This window comes from Nicotiana sylvestris, chromosome 2 (assembly GCF_000393655.2).
Source record: "Nicotiana sylvestris chromosome 2, ASM39365v2, whole genome shotgun sequence".
Lineage (NCBI taxonomy): Eukaryota > Viridiplantae > Streptophyta > Magnoliopsida > Solanales > Solanaceae > Nicotiana > Nicotiana sylvestris.
Window position 1 is genome coordinate 145,064,639 of NC_091058.1, and position 17,808 is coordinate 145,082,446.

General features: G+C 39.3%; 2 protein-coding genes across 2 annotated transcripts; both read right to left on the minus strand.

The window, feature by feature from the left end:
* Positions 1-1,855: 1,855 nt before the first annotated feature.
* Positions 1,856-3,247, minus strand: LOC138885723 (uncharacterized). Its single transcript, XM_070166701.1, has 2 exons — positions 2,806-3,247; positions 1,856-1,890 (listed from the first exon to the last, which is right to left on the minus strand). Exons 1-2 carry the CDS (start codon positions 3,245-3,247, stop codon positions 1,856-1,858), a joined length of 477 nt encoding a protein of 158 aa, XP_070022802.1.
* Positions 3,248-12,626: 9,379 nt separating this feature from the next.
* On the minus strand, positions 12,627-13,409 carry LOC138885724 (uncharacterized). Its single transcript, XM_070166702.1, has 2 exons — positions 13,283-13,409; positions 12,627-13,024 (listed from the first exon to the last, which is right to left on the minus strand). The coding sequence occupies exons 1-2, from the start codon at positions 13,407-13,409 to the stop codon at positions 12,627-12,629; spliced, it is 525 nt and encodes a 174-aa protein (XP_070022803.1).
* Between the last annotated feature and the right edge of the window lie 4,399 nt (positions 13,410-17,808).

Here is a 17,808-nt window from a genome sequence, read left to right on the forward strand (position 1 = left end):
TACCATAAAGTCAATCTACGGTCAAACCTAAGAATTTTCCAAAACCTTCAAATTACTAGCTTTAATCAAGTCACATAAAGTTAAGGACTTCCAAATTAATTACGGGCATACGTCCAAGTCCAAAATCACGATACGAACCCACCAAGATCGTCAAAATATCGATCCGGGATAGTTTATACAAAATATTGATCGTAGTCAACTCAAGTTATTTTTAAAGCCAAAAATCATGTTTTCTTCAAATTTTCACATAAAATATTTTCGGGAAAAGATACGGATAGCGCATGCATATAAAACAAAATACTAAATAGAGCTAATAGAAGTATCAAAACACGAAAATAAGGGCTAGAACTTAAAATATCCTATCGGATCGTCACACTTAAATATTAGGAGATTTTTACCTAGTAGATCTCTTTTAAGAATTTACTGATATAAATAGAATAACATTTAAAATATTTCAACAATTGCAGTTTAAATTACAATAGTAGCATGTTTTAAAAACACCTAAATTTAATAACAAACTAATTTAAAAATTAAATCCCAATAATTAAGATAAAATCCTCTTTTCTCTCACAAAGAAATGAAATATCATTTTATTCTCTCGTTTTTCTCGTAAAATTCCAATAATTTAGAATAGGTTTTTCCTCTCTTATCTATCTTTCCAAACTAAATTATGGATTGAATGTTAGAATATCTTTTTCCTCTCTTCTCTCTACTATGTAAAGCTACTGCACCATCAAATTAGGAATTCTAAATTAGGGATTGAACGCTCAATACAAAAAAAACATATTCTCATTTATTTTAATAGTATAAATACAGTATAAGTAATTTTTTTTAAAAATATTCACTACTGTGATTAATTAATATACAAACATTAAATTTTTTTACGGGATGTTCATGGTGTGTTTAAGATAGAAAATATTTATACCAGATATATATCATAATGTTACGACCCAAATCTCCCTCCGTAAGATGTCCTGACGTCCCCTAGTCTCTAAGACTAGGTAAGCCTAACAATTGCGGAATAAATGAAATGATTACAAAAATAACGGCTAAACCTTAACAACAACAAGTATATATATATATATATATATATATATATATATATATATAGACAGAGAGAGAAAGAGAAAACTGCCGCTCGGCATTTACAAGTAAACCAACAACTCGAGTGTAGACAACTACCTGAAACCCGGTATTCACAAGCTCTAAGGAGTTTATTTTATCTGTCTTTATACATCAGCATCTAGGAAAAATAAAGAAAGAACAACATAAAAGGATAGAGGGGGGTTCTGAGGCCTGCGGATGCTGGTAGATATACCTTGAAGTTTCTGTAGCAGCAGCACGACTCTCTATTAAAAGTGGGGCTGGTAGGAGGTACTTTGGTCTAAACACAAAACATGTGCAGAAGAGTAGCATGAATACACCATAACGGTACCCAGTAAGTGCCAAGACTAACCTCGGTAGAGTAATGACAAGGTCAGGTCAGGGCCTTATTGGAATATATTAATTAAGGTAGAAGATATAGTAATATAATGAGAAGACAGATAATTTAACAATGAGAAGTTACAGAGGTAACAACACAACACATAAAGATAAACAACAGGGGCACTCCCGAGGTACCGCCTTCTAGTCCCAAAAGTAAATACTCAATAGGGGAGCTCCCGAGGTACCGCCTTGTAGTCCCAAAAGTAAATATGCAACATGTGAGCTTCCGAGGTACTGCCTCATAGTCCCAAAAGTAAATATGTAGTAGGGGAAACACCCGAGGTACTGCCTCATAGTCCCAAAAGTAAATATGCAATAAGGGAAACTCCCGAGGTACCGCCTCGTAGTCCCAAAATAAATACACACCACATTACCGATGGAGCAATGAATTCACAGTAAGAAATCCTACAATTAAAGACTAAATACAAAAATCAAGGAAAATAAGAACTTCAACTAAGCATGTTGCACAGATTTCAAGTAAGCATTTAAGACACATAGACATGCGATATTAGGCGAAATATGATAACTACACATGTTGGGATCATACTTCCGTAGAAGCGGCTCCACTTCAGCGACCATATTTCTGCAGAAGAGGCTCCACTTCTGCAGCTTACATGTCGCACCTTCGACCACTGGCCATCCTCATAATCTCCACATCTGAGATCGCCCGCTCTCTTCTGCGAGCTCGCACATGTGGCCAATCCCACTGCAGGTGCGATGACACCAGAAACAGCCATCAACAATTTCTCTAAGTCCAAAATGAATTTGATAATGATGCGAAACACACTCTAGGCCCCCGGGACCTCAACCAAAGAAACCATCAAGTCCTAAAACATCATATGAACTTAGTCGAGCCCTCAAATCACATCAAACAACGCTAAAACCACATATCGCACCCTAGTTCAAGCTTAATGAACAAAGAAAATTCCAACTTCAACCAGCGATGCCGAAACCTATAAAATCACGTCCGATTGACCTCATATTTTGCACACAAGTCACATTTGACATTACGGACTTACTCCAACTTTCGGAATAGGAATCTGATCCTGATATCAAAAAGACCACTCCCGATCAAACTTCCCAAAAAAATTTAACTTTCGTCATGTCAAGCCTAATTCAACTATAAACCTCTCAATCAAAATCCGGACACACTTCTAAGTCCAAAATCACCCAACAGAGCTAACAGAACCATCAAAACTCCGTTCCAGAGTCGTTTACCCATAAGTCAATATTCGGTCAAAAATTTCAACTTAAGCTTCCAAGCTTGAGACTAATTGTCTCATTTCATTCCGATATCTCTCCGGACCCGAACCGACTAACCTGACAAGTCACATAAGCATAAAATGAAATAGAGGAAGCAGTACATAGGGGGATCGTGGTTCATATTATGTGGATAACGACTGCACATATCATGCTCGGCCTTCCAAGTTGCCTCCTCAACTGGCAGACCACTCCACTGAACCTTCAATGAAGCAATGTTCTTTGACCTCAACTTTCGAACCTGCCTGTCCAAAATGGCCACAAGTTCCTCAACATAAGACAAATCCTTGTCGAACTGGACTGAACGAAATTCCAACACATGGGACAGATCGCCATGATACATCCGAAGCATAGAAACGTGGAATACTGGATGAACTACTGCTAGGCCAGGAGGCAAGACAAGCTCATAAGCAACCTCCCCAAGTCTCCGCAACACCTCGAACGGGCCAATAAATCTTGGGTTCAGCTTGCCCTTCTTCTTGAACCTCATAACAGCCCTCATCGGTGAAACCTGGAGCAAGACTCACTCCCCAACCATGAATGCAACATCGCGAACCTTCTGATCCACATAATTCTTCTATCTAGACTGGGCTGTGCGAAGTCAATCCTGAATCACCTTAACCTTTTCCAAAGCGTCCTGAACTAAGTTTGTACCAATAGCCCAGCCTAGCCAAGCTCGAACCAACCCAATGGAAACCGATATCGTTTACTATACAAAGCCGTATACAGGGCCATCTGAATGCTCGGCTAATAACTGTTGTTGTAGGCAAACTCTGCTAGTGACAAGAACGGATCCCAAGAACCCCCAAACGCCATCACATATGCACAGAGCATATCCTCTAGTATCTAAATAGTATGCTCAAACTTCCCGTCCGTATGAGGGTGAAATGTTGTGCTCAACTCAACCCGACTACCTAACTCAAGCTGGACGACCCTCCAAAACCGCGATGTAAACTGCGTACCCCGGTCAGAGATGATAGATACAGGCACGCCATGAATCCTAATAATCTCTCAGATATAAACTCGAGCCTGCTTCTTGGAGGAATAAGTATCACTGGAATGAAATGAGCCGACTTGGTCAACCTATCCATAATCACCCAAACTGCATCGAACTTCTTCTGAGCCTGTGGGAGCCCAACAAGAAAATCCATAGTGATCCACTCCCATTTCCACTACGGAATCTCTAGCTTTTGAAGCAATCCACCTAGCCACTGATGCTCATATTTCACATGCTGGCAATTTAGGCACCGAGCAACATACTTTACTATGTCCTTCTTCATCCTCATCCACCAAAAATGACGCCTCAAGTCCTAATACATCTTCGCGGCACCCGGGTGGATGGAGTACCGCGAACTGTGAGCCTCCAAGAGAATCAAGTCATGCAAACCATCTACATTGGGCACACATAGCCTGCCCTGCATCCTTAATGCACCGTAATCTCCAATAGTAACCTCCTTATCATCACCGCACTGAACCATATCTTTAAGAACAAGTAGATAGGTGTCATCATATTGATTGTCCCTGATACGATCATAAAGAGAAGACTGAGAAACCACATAAGAGAAAACTCAACTTAGCTCATAAATATCCAATCTAACAAACTGGTTGGCCAAGGCTTGAATATACAATGACAATGGCCTCTTTGCTGCTGGTAGATATACTAAGCTGCCCAAACCCTCCACCTTGCGACTCAAAGCACTGACCACCACATTGGCCTTCCTGGGATGGTATAAAATAGTGATATGATAGTCCTTAAGTAGCTCTAACCACCTCCACTAACACAAGTTGATCCTTCTGTATGAACATATGCTGCAGACTCCGGTGATCGGTGTAGATTTCACAAGGAACACCGTGCAAATAGTTCTACAAAATCTTCAAGGCATGAACAATAGATGCTAACTCAACGTCATGGATAGGATGGTTTTTCTAATGCATCTTCAGCTGTCTAGACGTGTAGGCAATCACCCTACCATCATGCATCAAAACCTCGCCAAGACCAATACGCAATGCATCACAATATACAATATAAGACGCAGAACCTATAGGCAATACCAATACTGGGGCTGTTTTCAAAGCTATCTTGAGCTTTAGAAAGATCTCCTCACACTTCTCTATCTACCAGAAGGGAGCACCCTTCTATGTCAGCCTAGTCATAGGTGCCGCAATAGATAAGAACCCCACTATAAATCAATGGTAATACCCTGCAAAAGCAAGAAAACTCTGGATCTCCGTAGCTGAGGATGGTTTGGGCTAACTTTGCACTACTTAAACCTTCTTGGATCTACCTTGATCCCCTCACTCGACACTACGTGACCTAAAAATGCCATTGAATCTAGCCCAAACTCACACTTTGAGAATTTTGCATATAACTTATTTTCTCTCAAGGTCTAAAGCACAATCCTCAGGTGTTGCTCATGATCCTCCTATCTTCGAAAGTACAAAAGAATGTCGCTGTGAGCACGTGATTTTTGCCCTATGTGAATTACTCCTACAAAATCCAAGAAAATAGATTTTTTCCAATTATTTGCCACTTTATAGGATTTTTGTAAGATTTTATTAATTATTTGCATTGTGGTGCACGTTTAATTTCCATTAAAAATCATAAAAAATACCAAAAATACAATGCATTGTATTTAGATTTTGTTGTTTACATTTTTAAGGTTAATTTGTTAATTATTTATTTTATTAAAAAATGAAAAATATAAAATGGTCCAATGGTTGTATTTTTAGCTTTAAATTTTAGAATAGTAGTTTTTCTCTTTTTGATTTGGGTTTAAGTGATTTTTATATTTTTTTATAATAGATAATTAGTTTAATTTTACAAATTAGATTAATTTAGGTTTTTAATAAAAGAAAATAAAAGAAAACAAAGAAAAGAAAGTATGAGGATTGCATTTGGTCTTGTCACTTTAAAATTGGGCCAATTTTTAAAATTTGCCCAATTAATGTTCAAACACCCAAAATCGGCCCCATCCCACTTACTTTACCTGGTCCAGCTCCCACATAAAACCAAACGACGTTGTTTTGTCATATTCATTCTCAACCCTTCATCTAATCTCATCCAACGGTCCGCAACTAACTACCATATCCCTTAAAACTGTCGGATGAACCCCCTACCCCAGATCAAACTCACAGAACCACTCTCTTGTTCTCTAAATCGCCACCACCCGCTGGGAATCGCCTCATGGCGACGTCGTTCTCCAAATCTGGCCAAATTCATACGCTACACTCATCATCTCACCCTCATCATTAGCCCGCCACCAATTTCTCCCAAAACCCTACCAAATTCTTTCAATTGCAGATCTAAAAAGAAGAGAAAACCCTAGTTTTTCCCTCGTTCGATTTCATTGAAGTTTCAAGATTCGATTCGACCAAAACCTACGCTAGTTGATTGTTCTCAGCGAGAACAATTGATTTGCGTCATTTTGGTTCATTTTGAAGAGATTTGGAGTTGCCAAGCCAACCAGATTTGTCGAAGGGATTTTACGAGCATTCGTTAGTCATATTTTGTTCCCTCATCTCAGTTTATTTCCATTCATGAAATCCCCTGATCAGGTTCAATTAGTTTTTTTTTAGTTTGTCCTGATTACTGGTTTTTCCTTCTTCTTTCGAAATTGCATGTTCCGCTCAATTGAGTTTCGTTTAGTCTGGGACCTGCCTTGCATGCAGACATGCCCGTTATCACAATGGCCCAAGGAATGTTTGGGGTTCATTTGTTTAGCGGATACAAATCCTAGCATTGGCTGAAAAAGTAAATGGCATTTGTTTTAAGGATATTTAGCGGAATTGAATAGAAAGAATCTTCCCTAATTAATCTAGGAAGCTGCTAGGAAGGTGGAAATTGGATGAACTACCAAATAGGTTCAAATGTTAGGGTCTGAAATGAAAAAGAGAAAATTGGGGAAGGGGTAATAGTAAAAGATTAAAATCAAATCTGCTACCCTAAAAGCTCTCCTATAAGAGGCTCTCTTGTTGGCTTTTCTGAGGGGAGGATACAAGAAATAGCAAAAACGGTTGAAACTTGGTTTTCTTCTAAAAAATATACATACTTTTCAGCATTATTCTCTGCACCTAGAATACTGAAAAATAACACACACGCGGTTTCAGAATTAAAAAAACACAAAAGGGATCTCAAATTGTTCCATTGATTAGCTGATTCTCATTTTTCTGGGTTTTAAAAAAGCTTGAATACATTGCTGGTTTCTGGGTACAAAACATGGTTTAAGCTGGTTGTTAGTTGCTGATTACTGCTATTTTAAGCTCTGCTGATCTTACCATCTTTTTGCTGAAGTTCTGTTGTTGTTTTTGGCTGTATCCAGGTATATAAAGCTGAACCCCTGTGGTCATGTGAATAATACACCTAAAGTTTTAAGTTCGTTGGTTGTTGTCACTCAGTAGATGTTCTTTTGCTTTGCTGGAGATTGGTTTTATGATGTTTAAGTCTATTTCATTTTTTTTTTCTTCCCCTCCCCGTTTTGCTTTCAGCATATTAGAAGTTAGCTAAAAAATTTGTACATAATAGATATGTTTTCTAAGTATGGACTGTATTTTGAGGTTAAGGCTGTATTCTAGGCTGGGCACGGGTCGAAATGGGCTAAACGGGCCAGGCCTAACTGTCCTGGGCTTTGGCGGGCTGGTCTTTGGCGGTCCCGGGCCAAACGGTCATGATGGGTGGAATCGGCCCACTGTGGGCCTAAGCCCACATGGTCCTGGGCTAAATGGGTTGGGCCCATGAGCCTAAACGGGTCTAAGTGTTCCGGGCTATTTTTTTTAATTTTTTTTTATCTAAGGCAATTTCTTGTAAACTATATATGTACACTAATATATATATATATATATATATATATATATATATATATATATATATATAAAGTGGTTAAGTTAAATAGAGACTTACAAGGTCTCATAATTGAAAAAATCGTTGATAGTATGGTTGAAGATGAATTGTCAATTCATGATTGTTCTGAAGAAATCAGGGATGATATGCAAGATTATTACTTCTCTGAATAAACTGAATTGTTATATGTGCAGAATGGACCCTTCATGGGCCAGAGGCAGAGGAAAAGGAGGAAGATCATCCTCCTCCTCAGGAAGGTCATACTCGCAAGGATCGTCATACAGAGCCTCATCTAATTCCCCAGTAATACAAATGGGAAAGAGGAGCACTCAAAGGTTCTCCTTATGTATTATATATATATATATATATATATATATATATATAGAGAGAGAGAGAGAGCTTATATATATTATATATACTATATCTATATCTATATCTATAATATATAAACTATATAAAATTTAAACACAAAATAAATTGCAAAGAAATATTAAAGGGAATGTCTTATAATTTTTTTTATTACGACATTAACAAAAAATGGAAATATCTTTCTTAATCTTCCTCCCCCCAATGGAATGAGCACAATAAGGTACTAATACCACCATTAAAAAGAAAAAAACTAAGGAAGTTGTGACAAAATACAAGTTACATATTAGTCTATGTATTATCTCTAACAAAATTTCATAAATCCTTCAAGGTCCAGAGGAATTTCTGTTGGTGGTGGCGGAAAAAAAGCTTGTTCATCACCGCTTCCGCGCGAAGCAGCATCCTGCGCAAGTTCCGCTAACATTTCTTCATAAGCTTCATCTATCTCCAGTTGTGATTCTGCAAGTCCAAAATATCTTCTTTCCGTACGGATCCAATCTCTAAAGAGTACTGATTTTTTCAAGTTCACCCTCATAGACGCTCTATGATCACCGATTTGGAGCCTTGCTTGACTGAAAGCGCTCTCTGATGCCACTGTTGAAGCTTGAACACTTAAAATATCTTGAGTCATCCTTAAAAGAACCGGATAGTGTTTTTGTTTGTCCTTCCACCATTCCAAAACATCAAAGGAGCCGTCGGGATTCTCTGATTCAAGTCCGTGCGGCAAATAAACTTGAAGCTCATTTATTTGTGAACTATCACCAATATTATCACCTTGAGAACCCCTGAACTCCATCCAAGAACTAAGTACTTTTAGGCCCGCAGTTCTTTTAGATGATTACGAATTAGACGAAGTAGGAGTTGGAACATTTGGTCTAGCATGATCTAAGGCAAGTTGATAAGCATTATAAATTGTTTGAGCATTTATTTTAATTGAGGCTTTTGCATCTCCAGGTGTAGCAAATTCCTCATCTAAAAGTGATAAAGCTTTATAAATTTTTGTGTACCAAAAGTGAGGACCTCCTAATTTCATGGTCGGATTTAACATGACAGCAACACCAAAAATAGGGGGAATAGGAAAAAACAAATTAAACTTATCTTTCATAGAATTAATAGCAAGTTGATAAATTACCCCACTCTCAGAAAATTGAGTAAAAAAATCTGCAATTGCTGCAATATAAACTAAACAGTTAGAAATAGTAGGATAATATTGTCAAGATAATTTATTTGTAGGAACATGGAATTAGTCCAATCCTGATTTGTAAGGTGCTCATCATCATCATCATCACCACCAACACGAGCATTAAACGTTGTGTTTATTGGATTTCTATATTCATATGCAACAACTAAACTTTCATACATGTAATTCCATCTAGTCAGACAAGGTTTAGGAACCTTTCTTTCTCTAAGGCCAATTTTATCACATTTTTTAATATATTCTCTAAGTCTACTTCTACGGTTTGAGTAAAAAATCCAATTAAGAGCCATTTTAAACTTTTTAATTTTCGCATTTAAAATTTTCATACCATCACTGACGATTAAATGGTAAATATGACAAATACATCTAACATGAAAAATATTACTAAATGCAGGATTTAGTGTAGTTGTAAGCAAGCCTATAGCATTAGTGTTACTAGAAGCATTATCCATTGAAACTGGCATTATTTTATCTCTAATGGAAAAATATGTACAAATATCTGCAATTGTGTTAGCAATAAACTTACCGTTACGGTCTCCAGTATATTTATGAGCCATCAAGAACCCACAAGTTTTACAGTTAGCCTTATTTTGTTCTCTTAGTTGAGTAAACAAGTGCCAAACAAGAGATGTTTCGGTCCATTTAGAAGGTTGTTTATTAAAAGTAGGGGTTACTACAGGAGGGTCAGACAGGGCATCATTTGGATTATTATCAGTTGGGTTATTAACAGGACTAGTAGGTATATCATCTAAATCCGGTTGTGTTTCATCTAAATCATCATTTTTCTCATCATTTTCAAAGATAGTTTGATTAGGATAAAGAACATTCATAACTTCATCATTTAATTGTTGACCTGGTGCAACATCATGGCAAATTTGACTATCGAAAAATTGAAAACAAGGGTTATCACTATCAAGAATAATAGGTGGAGGAAGACGGGTAACAAACCTGGGTCGGGGAGCAGGGGGAGGAGTGGTAGCTTGGCGATTAGATTCACCAATTTTAGATTTTCCCTTACCCTTACCACCAAATATTTTTTTCAAAGAAAAGTCCATATTAATTATAACTATACAAACTAAAACAAACAAAACTATAATATTAAAACTTAAGAGTTGGAACGTGTTTACCTAATTGATGAACAACTTCTTGAAAATTGAATATAGTTGAAGACTTGATTACTTCAATTCACCAACTTCACAATTTTTCACAAAACTGCAATAATAAAGTAAGCAATTATAGAAGAAAATTAGAGAGAGATTGAGACAGATTGATGAATTTGTAAGTAAAAATGAAAGAATGAGTGGGTACTTATAGTTGAGAATAGGGAAAAGTGTAATTATAAAAAGTTTGGGAGCCAAATGACTATTTTTTAAAAATTCAAATGGCTAAAATGGCAGGCCAACAGCTAGTTTTTAAACTTCTAACCGTTGGCTTCTTTTTTTAAAAAAAAAATAGCCATTGGGCCCGTTTGGCCCGGTTGAACTGGCCCTGGCCCGCCTGCCGATCCCGGGCTAAACGGTCCTGGGCTCGCGGTCAATTTTGGGAGGACCGACCCACAGTGGGATTTTAGGACTATTAGGGACCGGCTCGTTTGAACCGGCATGTTTGGTCCGTTTGCTAGCGGTCCTGGGGCGGTCCCGGGCTGGGCCCGGCCCACAATACAGCCTTATGTGAGGTGTGGGGAAGGTATTTGTGCATCTAAGTTACATTTTGTGAGATCTGTTTGAAGCTTCAGCTACATGAATATTTTGTTAAGATGGGAGTCTGTTCATTTTTATGTTGATGATGAGTCAGTTATACCTTCAATAGTTAATACATTCTCAGTTATTTATCAGCTAGGTGATTAAAAGCCTAAATGTTGATGTTAGAGTTATTGTTTGAAGTCATAATTACTGTTTTCCATATATATAAGTATGAGTTTAGACTGAAAAGTGCTGAAAATTATATACCACGTGTGAATCATGGATAGTTGGGCCTCAATTTAGGCCCAATGACCTTTTACATGTTTGAATTAAGGTCCAACTTTGCTGCCTAACGCATATCTGCATGAGAACATGTGTTAACATTTGGTTATTTCACTTTTAATTAAGTTTAAATGTGTATTTTTGTGGGTGTTTGGGCTTGGGCGTCAGCCCTAAACAAAGTGGCCTTGACTGCATGAAGCCTGGCAAGTGTTTCAAGGCCCAGGTCTGTGGGATTTGATTTCGAACCCATGCAGTCCCAGCATTTCCCCCCACCTTGGTATGCCCGTTTAATAATATACTGGGCCAGCTATTGGCCCAACACTCTGTCCACATTATTATAGACCTGCTGTATACTTTCTTGCTCTTCATCAATAGCTTTAAATATGAGTTATTTGTGAATAAAAACGCCCTTAGGCCTAATTAAGTATAGTTCTTTAGAACGGAGTGAGGTGTGCCATCCTAATTAAATCACCTATGGCCCTCATATTTTATAACTTAGATACTAAAAATGAAGTTCTGCGTACACACTACCTTCCCCAAACCCCACTTGTAGGATTTTACTAGGTTGTTGTTGTTGTTGTTGTAGTAAAAATGAATCTCGCAGTTTGTTTTAGCCGCGTTAACTAAAACCCGGGTGTACATTTCATGTGATCCGATTCTAATCTCTAACAAGGTTAAATAGAACGTTTTGTGAATCACGGGTGCATTTCATGTAGCGTGGCTTACGATGTATTTTAAATAACCTTGAAATAGTTCCTTGAATGGATAAAAACAGTTATAAAGTTAAAAATGCACATAGGTTAAAATGTGTAATTAAACAGATAATTCGGCCAATAGTAATAGTTGAGCGACCGTGCTAAAATCATGGAACCCGGGAATGCCTAACACCTTCTCCTAGGTTAACAGAATTCCTTACCCGGATTTCTGTGTTTGCAGACCATAAATAAGAGTCAAACTTTCCTCGATTCGGGATTATAAATCGGTGACTTGGGACACCATAAATTATCCCAAGTGGCGACTCTGAATTTTAAATAAAATAATCACGTTTCGATTGTCACTTAAATTGAAAAAAAACTCCCTTATACCCTTTCGGTGGTAGGAAAAAGGAGGTGTGACAGTCGTCAATAAACACAATGACGAATGAGTCAAGATATGACAAGAAAATACTGTGCATCAAGTGCATGAATGTTGTTGGGGCGTTGGTCAGCCTAAATGACATCACAAGGAACTCGTAGTGACCATACTGAGTCCTGAAAGCAGTCTTCGGGGTATCTGGCTCCTGAATCTTCAACTGATGATAGCCTGAATGCAAGTCAATCTTGGAAAACACTCTGGCACCTTGTAGGTGATCAAATAGGTCATCAATACGAGAAAATGGGTACCTGTTATTCACCATAACTTTGTTCAACTGGCGATAATCAATGCACATACGCAAAGAACCATCCTTCTTCTTTACAAACAAGACCGGAGCATCCCAAGGAGATACACTAGGCCGAATGAAGACCTTATCAAGCAATTACTGCAATTGTTCCTTCAAATCCTTCAACTCACACGAAGCCATACGATATGGTGGAATAGAGATGGGCTGAGTTCCCGGTAATAAATCAATATCAAAGTCGATATCAGAGCCAGGCGGCATGCCCGGAAGATCAACTGGAAATACATCTGGATAATCTCTCACTACTGGAACTGACTCGATGATAGGGGTATCAATACTGACATCTCTCACATACGCTAGATATACGTCACACCCTTTCTCAACCATTCGTTGAGCCTTTAGAAATGAAATAACTCTACTAGGAGTATAATTTAAGGTACCTCTCCTCTCTAACCATGGTAAACCTGGCATAGCCAGCGTTACGGTCTTGGCATGATAATCAAGAATAGCATAATGGGGCGATAACCAGTCCATGCCTAAAATAATATCACAATCTACCATACTAAGCAATAATAAATCGGCTCTAGTCTCAAAACCACTAAGAACAACCAAACACGACCGATACACACAGTCAACAACAATAGAATCTCCCACAGGTGTAGACACATGAACATGAGAACTCAAAGAATCAGGGGATACAACCAAATACAGAGCAAAGTAAGATGACACATTGGAATAAGTGGAGCTTGGATCAAATAAAACCGACGCATCTCTATGACAGACCGAAACAATACCTGTAATGATAGAGTCAGATGCAACTGCCTCTGTACGAGCTGGAAGAGCATAATATCTGGTATGGCCTCCCCCTCTAGGGCAACTTCTACCTTCCCGACCTTCACCCCTAGCTGGTGTTGTAACCATAGCATGAGGGCCCAGTGGAGCATGTGGTGCCTGAGTAATCTATGGAGGTGCACCCCTCCCAAGTCTGGGGCAATCCCTCACCACATGACGAGTGTCACCACACTTAAAACAAGTTCAGAGAGGACGTGGCTGCTGTGGATGACTCGGGCCTGATCAGCTAGACTGACCGCTGAAGGCACCCCATGCAAGAGGTTCACTAGACACTAGCGGTGTATAATAAGGAACCTGAAGCCTAGGAGGGGCTAGAATACTACTGGCGGCTGGAAGTGCTGAATGAACAGGGTGACTCACATAGCCCCTACCATGACAAATTGCAATTGGGGCACGAGTACCACTATAAGTGCCCGACTCTCGAGACCTCTTGGCCTTTCTCTCCTCCCTCTCCCGAATAAGCTTATCCTTCAATCTTCTAGCAATCCCCAGTACCTGCTGGTATGCGATGTCTATCTCCAACTCTCAGTCCATGCTAAATCTGATATTAGGGTTGAGCCCCTTAATAAATCGACGGATCCGCACTCGAGCTATAGCAACCAAGGCCGGTGCATGCCTATCAAAATCACTAAAGCGAAATGCATACTCTGACACAATCAAAAAACCCTGGCACAACTGCTCAAACTCTGCGCGCCATGCATCTCTACCACTCGGGGGAACATACTCTCTCAAGAACATATCCGAGAACTGAGTCCATGTGAGCGAAGTTGCCTTGGCCGGACTGCCCAACTCGTATGCACACCACCAATGATAGGACGCTCCTCTAAGATGGAATGTAGTGAAAAAATCCTCACTCGATTCTGCAACACTCATAGTACGGATGATACGGTGGTACTCCTCAAGAAAACCCTGGTATCCTCTAACGCGAAGCCACTGAAAGTAGGAGGGTGGTACTTTTTGTACCTCTCGAGCCTACATTGTTCCTCCTTAGAAACTGTTGCCCTACCCTTGAGCTGGACTGGGCTACCAGTTGCACTGGTATGACCTATGGAACCTGGTCAACCTGAAAATGCTGCTTTGGGGTACAGGCGGAGGGAGTTTATGCTCCTCCTCCGTCCTGAGATATGGCAGGAGCAAGTGAGATCAACCCTGCCTGAGCCAAAGTGCCAAACATGCTCAGAAACTGTGCGAGGGTCCCTGAAGAGCTGCTGCAGTAACAGGCATCTCAGGTGCCTGCGCTCCAACTGGAGCTACTGGTGGCTTTGGTAGCAGCTCGTGCGGGTGCTCTGGCTGCACCACATGGACATCCTCGGCCTCTACCCTAGCCCCGTCCCTAGCCTCTCACAGATCCAATAGGGGGCACGGGTATATCCATAGCCTCCCGAAGATAAGTACAGACGTTTTTTGTACCGATCTGCGAGACTCTACTAAACCTGCTTGTGACTCATAACACCTATGAACCTAGAGCTCTGATACCAACTTGTCACGACCCAAATCTCCCTCGGTAAGATGTCATGACGACACCTATACTCTAAGACTAGGTAAGACTAACAATTGCGGAATAACCCAAATGATAACAAATATAACGGCTAAACCTTAACAACAACAGGTATATATATAGATAAAACTGAAAAACTACCGCTAGGCATATAAAAGTAAACCAACAACTCGAGTGTAGAAAACTCTCCAAAACTCGGTAGTCACAAGTCACAAGCTCTAAGGAATTGTTCTAACTATCGCTATACATCAACATATAGGAAACATAAAGAAAGAACAACATAAAAAGTAGAGGGGGGGCTCCGAGGCCTACAGACGCTGGCAGATATACCTTGAAGTCTCTGTAGCAGTAGCACGACTCTCTACTAATAGCGGGGCTGGTAGGAGGTACCTGGGTCTGCACACAAAACATGTGCAGAAGAGTAGCATGAGTACACCACAACGGTACCCAGTAAGTTCCAAGCCTAACCTCGGTAGAGTAGTGACAAGGCCAGGTCAGGGCCCTACTAGAATATATTAATTAAGGCAGAAAATATAGTAATATAATGAAAAGACGGAGAATTTAACAATGAGAAGTTATAGAGAGGTAACAATAGAACACATAGAGATAAATAACAGGGGCGTTCCCAAGGTACCGCCTCGTAGTCCCAAAAGTAAATATGCGACAAAGGAAACTCCCGAGGTACCGCCTTGTAGCCCAAAAAGTATATATGAAATAGAAAAAACTCCCGAGGTACCGCCTTGTAGTCCCAAAGTAAATAAACAGCTCGTAACCGATAGAACAACGAATTCACAGTAAGAAATGCCACAGTTAAAGACTAAATACAAAAATCAAGAAAAACAGGAAATTCAACTAAGCATGGTGCATAGATTTTAAATAAGCATTTAAGACACGTAGACATGCGATATTAGGCTAAACATGATAATTATACATGCTGGGATAACTCAATTAAGATATAACAGGTTACTATTCAGTAAAAATCGAACTTTAAACAATTAGCTCGTGTACGCACTCGTCATCTCGCGTACACGCACTCACATATCACAAATTGTTACAACAGTACCAAATCCTAAGAAGTTTTCCCCACACAAGGGTAGACAAGTCACTTACCTTGAACCAAGCTCAATCACTCAATAAGAATGCTTTTTCCTCTACTTTCTGACTCCAAATGGTCCAAATCTAGCGAAAAGCAATTACATACTATAAATATAACAATAAAAACTAATCTAATTAATGAAATCAAGACTTTAACAAGAAATTAGAAAATCGCCTCAAAAAAAAAACAGCACGGGCCCACATCTCGGAATCGGATAAAAGCCACAAAATACGAATACTCATTCAACCATAAGTTTACCCATACTAAAATTACACAAATTCGATACCAAAACCTCGATTAAAATCCCAAAATCCGGCCTATGGACTTCCACCTCCCCCCCCCCATTTCTCAACCCAAATCCTTAATTAAATGATGAAATTAACGATGGATTAGTGGATATTAATTAAAAACAAGTGAAGAATCCTTAACCAAATGTTTCCTCGAAAAACCTTCGAAATTTCACCTCAATCCGAGCTTTGTAGGTTCAACAATGGATAATGAAATCAAACCCTCGACCTTTCCCTTTTATGCCCAGTCAAATCGCACTTGAGGTCTAAATTCCGCTTTTGCGGTACCGCTTTTACGGCAAAGACTCGGCACCTGCGGAGTTCACTTAAACTCCCAGGTATCGCACCTGTGCACAACCATCCGCATTTGCGGACGCGCTTCTACGCTCAATCGTCCGCTTCTGCGGAAACCTTGGCCACCTCATCTTCCTCACCTAGTCTGCTTCTGCGATCACACTTCTATAGGCGGCTCCGCTTCTATGGCTTACATGTCGCACCCGCGACCACTGGCTATCCTCACCATCCCCGCATCTGTCATCGCTCGCTCGCTTTTGCGAGCTCGCACCTGCGGCCAATCCCACCGTAGGTGCGATGATAACAGACGCAACCATCAACTTTTTCTCTAAGTCCAAAATAAATACGATAATGATCCGAAAGACACCCGAGGCCCCCGGGACCTCAACCAAAGATACCAGCAAGTCTTAAAGCATTATACGAACTTATTCGAGCCCTCAAATCACATCAAACAACGCTAAAATCACGGATCCCCAATTCAAGCTTAATGAATTAAGGAAATTCCCACTTCAACCAACAATGCCGAAACCTATCAAATCACGTCCGATTGACCTCAATTTTCGCACACAAATCACATTTAACATTATGGACCTACTCCAAGGAACAACGTCTTTATGTTAAAAAGGTCCAAGATCTTCGACATATTGTTGGAATTGCGGTTTTTGTTAGGATATTCTACAGAAGAAATATTTTTATTGTTATCGATTGATATTTTTAGTGCTGCTATCAATATATATATTATTTTTTTAATATTGCTTAGTCATGTAAAGAGCCCAAATAGGAACAGAAACTTTATGGAAACGTATGACTAAAGGTATAAATTAGGGAGATTTGCACAAATAGGATAATTTGATGGCACCACTTAAATTTTGATCCCATTAAAAAAAAAAAGGCATTCGTCAAAATTTTGAAGTACACTTATCAGAATTTTGTCTTAGGGAATGGTCAAAATTTCTGGCCAATAATAATTGGCCACAAATTCTGATCATTGCCATAATTGATTTGCAAAATTCTGGCAAACGTTATAATTGGACACAATTCCGACGATAAGAAGTACATGTTGGCAAGTAACGTAAATATCATTGCGATTGGATAGAACCATAAATCAAAGTCCGACGATAAACTTCTGTTGATTTCTTCGCCAAGTAGGAACATATCATAGTTTAGGGCATCAACCTTTTTTTTTTTTTTTTTTTTTGGCATTTCATCCCCTAGTAAAGAAATCCGGTCTTCCCGAATGCTTAAACTTTTATTTTCCTTAGCGAGAAATTTGTTTTCCTTGAGAGCATTTTG